This window comes from Arvicola amphibius, chromosome 3 (genome assembly GCF_903992535.2).
Source record: "Arvicola amphibius chromosome 3, mArvAmp1.2, whole genome shotgun sequence".
Classification (NCBI taxonomy): domain Eukaryota; kingdom Metazoa; phylum Chordata; class Mammalia; order Rodentia; family Cricetidae; genus Arvicola; species Arvicola amphibius.
Window position 1 is genome coordinate 83,819,310 of NC_052049.1, and position 11,386 is coordinate 83,830,695.

The 11,386-nt window shown below is 48.1% G+C and overlaps 1 protein-coding gene across 1 annotated transcript; it reads right to left on the reverse strand.

The window, feature by feature from the left end:
- Positions 1 to 1,007: 1,007 nt before the first annotated feature.
- On the reverse strand, positions 1,008 to 2,309 carry Fut4 (fucosyltransferase 4). The gene has a single exon (XM_038321098.1). The coding sequence runs from the start codon at positions 2,307 to 2,309 to the stop codon at positions 1,008 to 1,010; it is 1,302 nt and encodes a 433-aa protein (XP_038177026.1).
- Positions 2,310 to 11,386: the final 9,077 nt, after the last annotated feature.

Genomic DNA, 11,386 nt, shown 5'->3' on the forward strand with positions numbered 1-11,386 from the left:
GTTCAGTTCCATTTAACAACAACAACAAAAAGGACAGAAACAGAACAACCATATAACAGACACACAAAAGATTTTTTTTCCCTTTTGCACAAACCCATAGTTCATCAAAGTCTCTTTTACTGTTCTCTCTGCACAGCACTGCCAACGCTGCTTAAGGATGAACACTCCAGTTTAAATTTCAGGTTCAGCAGAGACACAAAATAACCTTGTGAACGTGACACTATCATTGATGTCTCTTCCGTTGTAAACACTGGCTAGGAAAGGGGAAAGAAGATATGTGTGCTTTTTCATATCTGTAGTTTTAATGCTTTCTTGATCCATCTTATAGGGACATATGAAGACAGAAGAAACAATTAGGAGGTGCTCGTTCACATTGTGAAGGGATTTTCCATTTATTTCTATTAAATACCGTCCTCTCCTAGGGCCCTGAGTCTGACGTGTCGCTTAAATGCAGCTTGTCAGGAATAGGCTTCTAGTGCAAAGTGAGGTGTGCCCACATCTTCACCTTGACTTTCCACTGAGGATAATCTTGCCTCTTGTTTCTAGTCACAGGCTGGGGACACCAACAGCTGGTGAAGGAAATCAATGGCTTCTATATTCCAGGATCAGATGGTTTGAAGAATTTAACCATCAAAGAAAAACCCACTCTGGGTGCAGTCCTCCCACCATCTCACACTCAGCAGCTTTCAAAACCAGTGGTCTGCTCCTCTCTGGTCCAAGCGACAGTGGGCTAGAGAATTTAGAGGCCGCATGGCCAGAAGGAAAAGCCACTTCTTCACATGGATGGCAGGTAAGGAAGAGAGCCTCCATCCTCACCCAGGACACCACTGCCCCTTAACAAAGAGCCAGCCCAGCTCTCCGTAAAAAGTCACTTGGGCCTGGGAATTTTTCCCATCCCATCTTTGTGCCAAATAATTAATCGGTATCTCATATTTTTCCCATCAAGCAAAATTGGGTATTTAAAAACTTCAGCCGAAGAGATATAGTCAATTCACAGCAGAGTGGCCTCACCGCTCAAACCAGCCTGCCAAGTTGCGGATACTCTTGGGCTGGTCCCCAGAGGTCTGCACAGCTTGGCATGTCCGGCACCAGGGCTCATCCCAGAAGGAGGTAATGTGCACAGCATAGCTCCGGCGCCAGTGGAAGTAGCGGCGATAGACAGCCACGTTTCGGTCAAGAAAGAGCAGGTAGGCTGCCAGGGAGGCAGCATTAGGGAAATCATCCACGTGGATGAAGGCACCACGAGGCACAAAGCGCTCATAGTTGGCACGGTCAGGACCTAGCACCACTGGCACGGCCCCGGCCAGGAAGGCATTCCGCCACAGCTTCTCAGTGATGTAATCCACGTGCTGCGAGTTCTCAAAGGCCAGGTAAAACTTGTAGCGGGCCACAGTGTGCAGCAGTCCGCTAGCTGGCACTGGCTGTCCGGGTCCCGCCCGACCAAACACGTCCACAGGCACATGCCGGCTCAGCTGATGGTAATAACGGACCCGTGCATGGCGTTCATCCCAGTGGCTCACAACCCAGGCCACCAGGCCCCGCTTGCGGGCCAGCGGGGGGGCCAGGCCTGGTGGCTGGTCAGTTGGGTGACTTCTGGGGTAGAGGAAGCCGTAGGGCACGAAGACATCCGAATCGGCCCGGTAGGACAAAGTCCAATTGAAAAGGTTCTTAGCCAAGCCTCGCAGCCCAGGGGAATGGGAGGGTGATTCGAAGTTCATCCACACCCAGCGCTGACCTGGAGGTCTAGAGCCTGCAGTCTCCATGGCTTCGCCTGCTAGCATCGCCGCTCCCTCATGGTCGTCGAATACGCCTAGCTCCAGAGTCTGGTCCGTGCGCACTTGGGCGCCCCAGGGAGGGGGCCAGTCGGGGAGTCCCTTCACCAGATCCCTGTGGTGGAACAGCACTGCTTGAGCTTCCCCGTAGGCCGCGCGGTCGGTGAGCAAGCGGCAGCCGCTGATGTTGAAGCGCAGGCTGCAATCAGGGGGAGGCCTGGAGTAACCGCCGCGCCCCGCAAAAGGTTCCCACCAGAGCAGCACGCTAACTGGGCGCGGCGGGGCTGGGGACGCCCAGGGCAGCTGTGGCAGCTGTCCCCAGCAGATGCAGGCGGTCAACGCGGTGCACAGCAGCCCTGTTGCCGCCAGCGCAGAGGAGCTCAGGGGTAATCCCCAGCCTCCGCGCCGTGCGCGTCGCCGGGCCCCTGGTGTCCCCATGCAGAGCCCAGGAGCCGCCGCCTCGGTTCGCCACGCGTCCACCGACCGCGAGGGGCGGCACCGGCTCTCATACTGCAGCTCGCGACCGGCCCGGGCCATGGAGGGGACGGGCGGGGCATCCGCAGGCCCGCGGGCGGTGCCGCGCCCCTCCCAGGTCCAGCGCGAGGTGAGCCCCGCGGACAGCCTGGCCCGGCGCCACCCTGTCCCTCCCAGACACTTCGCCCTCGGACTTGCAGGGCTGGACCCGGCCCGGGGCGTTTTCTGCTGCGCCTGCGCTGGTTCCCTTGCACAGCAAGGGCTCCTGGGCTCCTCGACTGCTCCGGATTGGAGCCTCACCCCGGGTCGCGGTCGCGCCTCTCGGAGCGAGTGTGTCCGCTGTCCCCGCACCTAGGTGACCTGAGCCCTCACCTTTCAGAGTAGTGGACTTGAGAGGTCCCCAGAAGTCTCTAGGCGGTGGTGTGGGTGGGTGGGTCCGGGTGTGAGGATGCGATTGCACTCCAGAGCTCAGAGCAGAAACAGCTTCCTTCCGTATTGCCCGGTGCTTGGCCAGCGACGCCCCGGGCGGAGGGGGGAGGGGGCGAGGGTGAGAATGAGAGTGGGGGAAGCAGGGCTCAAGCCCTAGAAAATGGACTGTAGACCAGACCTTGGAGACCTGCAAGACAGGCCAGCTGTGGAGTCAGAAACGGACTCAGAGCAGTGTGACAGGTCCTAGAAACACTCCAAAGGGAGCTACAGGAGACATCACAGTACAGAAGGCGAAAGTGCTATCTGAGTTATGGAAATACATTCTTTCCTTGACTCCCCACCAAAAAATGAAAAGGGGGGGGAGAGGATTTTGAGGCGTTTATTTCACTGAAACGGATCATGCACACGACTTTACCCAATAAACAATCTCAGTTTGCTTCAATTTCTCCACCCTATATATTTACAGTCTGATTTTTTTAGGTTTATTTAATTCTGTGTTTATAGATGCTTTGCCTGTATGTGTACTGCATGCATGCCTGGTGCGACGGAGCCAGAAGAGAGCATGGGATCCCCATGATTGCGAGCCACCATATCAGTACTCTATGAAAGAAACAAGTGCTCCTAAGCATTGAGCCACCCATCTCTCCAGCCCCCCTCCCCAAACAGACAGATTTCTAAACGTGAATATTCAATGTAAGGATGACACATAAGAACTTTAAAATATGAGCAGACAAGTCACAAACATGCGTGTGGAGTATACTGCTGCAGGGAGACATCCCCAGGTTAATTCTAACTTCAGATACTCTGATTTGCATAAGAAGTTTGATGCCCACTAATGTGAGTTGACTGGACAGCTTTTGTATAGCCCTTGAGTCATGTAACTTCAATCACGCAGAACCCGGTGAGCTATAGGAACTCGGTTCTCCTCCCCCCCCCCTCCCCCCGCACAACTGCAGGCCAACAGCGTTCCCTGTGCTACGGAGCTGAGGATGAATAGCTGCATGAATGAAGATTCACTGTTTTTAAGCACTTAGAAATAATTTCTACTCCCAGGAAGGTAGTGCAAAATACTTGGGACTATAAAATAATGAATAAATGTTCTATGTTCGTGATAAATGTTCTTGCACCCAAGTTAAGGCTGCGCTAATTTGTCACGTGTACCTAGGTGGTTACAGCTAGATATCCGCATCTGTGAGGATGAGGCAGAGCATAGAAAAGGCACTTAAGCGGTACTCTAGGAAGGTACTCTAGGTACTTCTTGGGAAGTCTTTCTGGATACCTCTTCAGTGTAAATTACCCCCTTGGTGTGCCCATGTGTGTGCTGTTTTATGGGGATGGAATGGTGACTGCTTCAGTCATAACCACAGCACCAAACTAATCACCTAGCAGTTGGCATCACCTCAGTGACTACCCACTGATGGACAAATGGGTGAATGGGGGCTCTTAGTGTATGGCTGAAATCATCTGTCAGTATCTGTTCTCTGTGAGAAAGTGACTGTGGGAATGGCTTACTGTGACCTTAAGACACACCATAAGCTTTCAGTGAAAAACGATAGACGTGTGTTAATTAGAATTCAAACTCATTCAATTAGGTCACTAAGACTGATGTAGCCCAGACAAAATGTACGTTCATCCATCAATGGCCAGGAGATAAGGACTCCTTCTAGAACCTTCTCAAGACAAAAGATCTAGAAATGACCCCATCTCAAATTACATGGAACAAAAATGGGTAGAAAGTAGTTTCTTAAAAATAATAAGAGGGAAGGGATGTGAGTTAGACAAAAATGTGCCTTCTCCCGGATGTGAGAGACTTTACTAGATGAAGAGACTGAACTAAATGAGCTCAATCTCCCTGGGAATCGTTCTGATTCAGAAACAAGGAGCGACTTGTACAAGGAACACCTTTCAATTGTCTGCATAAAGACAGCAGCCAGGTCAGCTACAGAAGAGGGCTTTTGGTCAAGTGGAGGGAATCAGTTCAGAGCATGCAAGGGCTGCCTGCTGCTTGCATCCAGTGTCACATAGGACCAGGCTCTGCGGGAAAGGCACCAGCAACTCTAAATCCTAAGTTCAAATTCGTTCTTCTGTTTTTCCTTCATGGAAATAGTTCACTGGACTTTCCTGTTTGTTTCTGTTTTGAATTTTGAGGTAGGGTCCCATGGAGCCCAGGCTGGTCTCAGTTCACTGGGCAGCCAAGCCTGATTCTCCTTCCTCCACCTACAAGTGTTGGGGTTACAGGTGTATGCCACCACACCCATCTGGAGATAATCTGAGCTAAGACCAACCTAGTTCTTCCTAAGACTACCTTAGTGTAAACCCACCAGAGAGAGATGGCACTTCCTGTGGAAGCCCCAGAATATGTTCTGACTCCTCAGTCTGTCCCTAAACTCTGAGAGTCGGGCTGCTCTCAAAAGTGCTGATATTCGTTAGTCGGATGTAAGGCACCTTGAGTTGCTTTTCTGAAGGGAGAAAGAGGCAGTTCAAAGTCCAGTTTTATATCCGTGATTATGTTGTAAGTTATGTGCTTATCCTAACGGGGAAGGGCCCGTGAGCAGGTGTGGCAGGTGAGGCAATCAGTCAGGGCCATTTCCTGTTTCAAGCACACATTTTTTTATTTATCTAACTGGGGAAGTGGGTATGGAGAGAAAATTGTTAAAGGTTGTTAGGAACTGCTTAGGATGAGCATCGACCCATAGCTTACTCTCCTCTGCCCCATTATACCTTCTATTGCTGTTGGTGGTGGTGGTCGTGGTATGTGTGCTTATAGGTGTGTATGATGTATATGTGTATGCACATGTGAGTGTGGTGTATGTGTGCGTATATATGTATGCAAGCAAGCATATGACAGGTCAGAGGGCAACCCTGGGTACAGGCCTTTGCTTTCCACCTTGTTTGAAGTGGATCTTTTGTTCCCCACCTCATATATGCATCAGGCCAGCTGACCTGCAAGGCTCCCAGGAGCCCTTCTTCTACCATCTTGAATCGTGCATACTGGGATTGCAGACCCACCTACTTACTTTGGCTCTACATCAGTCCTATAATCCTACACAGCAATCTGAACTTTGCATACTTGAGTAGCAGTCCCCAAGCCATCTAGCCCTTGCCCCATTACATTCTTGATAGGAAAATAAGATGAATACGTGTGCTTTTCTTTTTTTATTCAAATGAACCATTTCACTAGCCTTGTTGTTACAGTCAATGTAAGGATTTGTTGCCTTTAACTCATAGTTGCCAGCTTCATGCACACATGTTCTAAGTATACTCTTTCTTGACTTGCAAGGGTTTTGAGTGTTCAGAACAATGGAGATAGGGAAATTTAAGGCTAAATCAGAAATACTTGCAGAGTTCTCACCATCCCAACCATTTGCCTCTGTGTTCTTCCACACAGCTCCTTCGCAATCACAATGGGATGTGGGATACAGGACTCACTCAGAGCAAAGTTGCTCTGACTGGGAAGGGAGCAGAAGCCCAGCCACCTTTGAGGAACCAGAGTCCTGGGAAGGTGCCACACAGAGATGTGTTGAGATTCTCCCTGGACTCAGCAAGGTGGGCCTGTGTTTGCCCATGCCTGGTGTATACACCCTCGAGTTCGAGGCGAGGAGAAAGGGGGTGTACCTTCCAGGTCAGTGCACTTTGGTGGGGATAGATGGGAATATCTCTGAAGCTCATCACTACTGGGAATCTTAGTTACGTTTTTGTAAAAGCTTTTAAAAGGCATCTTTTAAAAGAAGGGCTTCTATGGGTTTAGGGTCCAGAAGGAGAGGGGCTCATCGTGGCAGCAGGAGTGGAGGCTGAGAGCTCACTCTTCAAGCACAAGTGTGAAGGAGAGAGAAAATCGGAAATTACCAGAGCCTTTAAATTGTCAAAGTCACCTTCAGAGACATACTTCTCCAATAAGTCACACCTCCTAAACCTCTCCAAACAGTGTCACCACCTGGGACTCAAGTGTTCAAATACATGAGTCTATGGAGAGACTTTTTATTCAAAACATCACACTATATATATAAGGACTTGGAGAATATAGATTAAGAAACATTTTCCTGATTGATGGGAAAGTAATTCTATTATGAGCATCTATCTCTGTTAGCCAACTGTAACATAGATTATGTAGTATGTAATGCCATGCAATTCTGTAACATATACTATGTAGTATGTAATGCCATGCAATTCTGTAACATATACTATGTAGTATGTAATGTCATGAAATTCTTAATGAGAAAGAAATTATTTTAACATCATAAACACCTATGGCTTGGCCCTAACGAATACTTATCAAATAAATGAATGAGCATTGCTATTAATTTTCTTTCTTTGTTTTTTGAGACAGGGTTTCTCTGTAGTTTTGGAGCCTGTCCTGGAACTAGCTCTTGTAGACCATGCTGACCTTGAACTCACGGAGGTCTACCTGCCTCTGCCTCCCGAGTGCTGAGATTAAAGGCGTGAGCTACCACTGCCTGGCATAATATTGCTATTAATTTTGTACCGCATGAGATACTAGTTCAATTTCTGCAGGTGTTCCAATAATGTGAAAGGCTTTAAACTATAAGGTGTTGGCTAGGATTACACGTGTGCCTCCTACGTGATGGACAAAGATGATAATGACTGGCAAACTCTAATAATCAGCAGTGTTCGTTCAACCCAAGTCTTCTTGAACTGGCACAAATTCTGTTGCAGGAATGCAGACCAACCTGACTTGGTCTTACTGTGGTATCTGCTCGTCATCGGATCTTGCACTGTCCTACAAGGTGGCTAGCCCCTCACCTGGACACCCACCTATCTGGCGCTCTGCAGATGGGGGTCTGGGTCTCAGCTAGCCTCCTCTTCTTGTCATCAGACCTCCAGCTCCCCACAGACCCAGAGCATACATCAGGGAAGAGAATGGGACAATACGCCCTCCACTAAGTCAGATGATTCTCCTTGATGAACTCATCCCTCTCAGGCTCCATCACACCCACTCCTGTGGTCCTTCCTCTGAAAGGGGCCCTGCCACTTAGATATCAGCAGGTCCCTGTTGGATTAAAGCAAACAAGATGGCAGACCTATAAATTGTATTGTATAATACAGACAATGGCAGAATAAATGCAGACAGCTCCTTGGCAAGGGGGGAAAACATTTTCTGAGCATTCAGCTTGCAAATTTGCATAAGCCAGCTAGGTGCCAAGCACATGGGTGTAACTAAACACAGAAATATCTGCCCTCCCAGCACACAGTGTCACCTCTTTCATAGAGAAATTCCATGCAGGAGTCTGAAGGGTTGACCTCAGAAGTCATGCGTGGCTTACTCCTCAGTAACTCTGCCACCCTGGGAATTTCCTTGGTTACCCTGACTCTTGCATTACTTCAACGCTGATCAATATTGTTTTGTGATTTGAACTTGATTTGAAATGGGGTGTCTTTTTATTGCTGCCTAAGCCACCCTCTCACCCCACCCTCCCAAGTAGCGGGTGTACAGGCATGCCATTTTGCCTGGCTAGATATTTATTAGGCACTTGTCTCAATGTGTGCTCATCTTCCTTTCCAGCCATCTCAGCAAGGGTTGTCAGGTGGTCAAACAATACTTCTGGGATAAAAGAAAGCATATTCCATATGCAGGAGGCAGTAGGCCAGAGCCACCTTTTCTCTGCTTTAGTTACAGAGACGAAATGAGGAACTGTAAATTAGAAGGAAGCTCTTTGGCTACGCACAGGCTGTAGGCAAGAACTGTAATTAAAATAGGCAAAGCTAAAGGCAGCTGAGAGGTCCTTCAGTTTCAAAACACAGGGAAGTCCACCAGCCAATGAACCCTGTCCATACACAATGAGGTTGAATCAGAATTTTAGTCCCTTGTGATTTTTTTCCAGATTTATTCTTATTGTGGTAAGAACACTTAACAAGAAGTTTTCACTTGTAACAGGCTTTTAAGCATATGAGACAATAGTGTTGTCTGTAGCTATCTATGCTCAATGGCTCTACAAAACTAACTCTCCCTGCACACGCAAAGTTTTAACTTTGGTGGTAGCGGTGACAGTGTATTCTGTGGTCTGTGCATGTGTGCGTGCAGGTGCACATGTGTGAGTGTGCAGAGACAAAAGGGCATAACAAGTGTCTTCCCGGGTCTCGCTCCACCTTAGTTATTGAGACAAAGTCCTCACTGGACCTAGAACTCATAGATTAACTAGACTGACTAGCCAGTGAGTTCCCGGGATCTTCCTGTCTCCACTAGTGTTACAGACACATACCTCAGCGACCAGCTCTTATGTAGGTACCTAGAATCTGAACTCAGACTCCCATGCTTACAAAGCAAACAGTTTATTGTCTGAGTCATATCCCTAGTTCCTGTTGATTAGCTATGCTCCTCCCACCCCCACCTCTAGCACCTGGTATAGTCAAATGCCATTCTCTTTTTCCGTGTTTGGTCATTTCAATTCTTAAATGATCTAGAATCCTGACAAACTGGTTGCTCCAGGAATAGGCTTGTTTCGTGTACCATTGTGTCCACTAAGCATTTGTTTGACCTCCACTTCCCTGTGGGGTGTGTGTGTGTGTGTGTTAGAAACCAGCCTGCATCAAATCACATTTCTTTTCCTTTTTGGTTTTTTGAGACAGTGTTTCTCTCTGTAACTTTGGAGCCTGTCCTGGAACTTGCTCTGGCCTCAGACTCAGAGATTCGCCTATCTCTGCCTTCCGAGTACTAGGATTAAAGGCATGCGTCACCACCACCCAGCTCAAATCATAATTCTTAAACTCACCCAAGTGCTGGGTATTGAGGTGGCTTTGTGACTTGATATTAGAAATGATGGTGACATGGAAAGCCTATGTGTCTGCCTGAGAAATGAGGCAGGGTCATAAGTCCAGTATTTAGCTGCAAAAGCAGTCTGGCCCTGGAGTCATAAGGACGGAAGACAGGGGGCAACGCCTGGAGCTCTGGGTTGCCAGCATTAGAGGCAGATCAGGGCAGGCAACAAACCTGGAAACTCATGGTGTGGGGTGAGGTGGGGTGGCTTGTTTATTAGTAAGTGCGCGGTGAGAATGGAAATCTCTGAGCGTGTTTATAAAGTCACTTTGGGAACCTAAGTAGGAGCAGGGTGTCAAGCCTACTGGGTGACTGAGTCAGCGTGTCTTCTCTCTACCTGCACACGCTCACAGAGAGGGGGATGGATGGGAAGAAAGTAGGCAGCTGGAGATTTTATATCTGTAGGGTTAGTGGGTGCTTTACCCTAAGTCTAAGTAGTTTCTGGGGTTTCTTGACTGTAAGATGCAGTCTTTGGGTTTCAGCTTCTGGCTCACGGTGCTGTTTTTGAAGTAATGAGTGATGGATAGTTCCGGAACATGGTGGTGGCTGCAAACACACCCACACCCACCCCCTGTCTCTCTCACACACATACCTCATTCAGGATGCTTTAACTAAATGGAAAATTTTGTATTAAGTCTGGGAAAGGTTGGTTCTTGACTCGAGACACTGTTTCACAGTGTGGATTTTTCAGCAGGGGCAGGGCACACCAGTGAGTTCACTTCATTCCACTAGAAACAGAGCTGAATTTGAGAATGGGAACTGAGTGGGCTTAAGTTAGCTTATGTTTGGGTGGGAGGGGACAGGAGAGACCACACAGCTAATCCTGGAAAACAGAGAGACAGAATCTTTACTGTCAGACAAAGCACAATGATACCTGATTAAAAAACTGGGAAAGTCCAAATACCTAGCAAGCAGCCTAACACATGAATAAATTAAGTACAATGTGCTGTCGTTTTGAGAGGTCTTCCTCTGTAGCTGCGCTGGACTAGAGTTCACCATGGAGCCTAAGCAAGCCTCCATTTCTTGGCAGTCCTCCTGTCTTAGCCCCCAAGTCCTAAGATTACAGGCTGGAATAACCACATCCAGCCCTATATGCATTCTTGTGCAGTTATTCATGATGCATTGCTGCATTGTTAAGGATAATCAACGTCTATGCTCTAGTGCGGTGACTCTCAACCTTCCGAACACTGCAGCCCTTTGGTGCAGCTGCTCTTGTTGTGATGACTTCCAACCATAAAATTAGCTTTGTTGCTACTTCAGAACTGTAGATCTACTGTAATGAATCATAATGTAGGTATCTGACATGCAAGCTACCTGATGTGTGACCCCTGGGGAAGGGTCATTTGATCCCTATAAAGGGGTCATGACCCACAGGTTGAGAATCACTGCTGTACAGAATGATGTCAGACAAGTAAGGAAATAAGCATAGAAGAAAAGGAATACGACATATCAGTGTGCTGCTCATAACCTGACAGCTCACTTACATTTTCCTTTGTGTTTGTGCTGTTGTTTGGGTTAACCTCTTGTAGCTCATGCTGTCCTCAAACCCACTATGTAGGCAAGAGTGACCTTTAACTTCTGGCTCTCCTGCCTCCACCTCTCAAGCACCGTACCACAAAACCAGGGCTTCAGGCATGCAAGACAAGGACTCTAGCTCCCTAGCTCCAGCCCAGGGCTCCTTTGCAGTTCTTTATGGGATTGAAGGCATGTGTCATCACCACCCTCCTTACATTTTTTTATTTTAGTTTTTTAGATTTATTTTTACTGTATGTGTGTAGATGTCATGCCTGCATGTATGTTTATGTATCACATGTTTGTAGTGGCCTCAGAGGCCAGAAGAGGGTGTCAGATTCTATGGAACTGGAATTACAGTTATGAGCCACTGTGGGAGTGTTGGATTGTCTGTAAGAGAAGCAAGTGCTCCCGATGGCTGAGCCAT

Coding starts and splice junctions, on each gene's coding strand:
- Fut4 (XM_038321098.1), bottom strand. CDS start 2,309: ATGGCCCGGGCCGGTCGCGAGCTGCAGTATGAGAGCCGGTGCCGCCCC.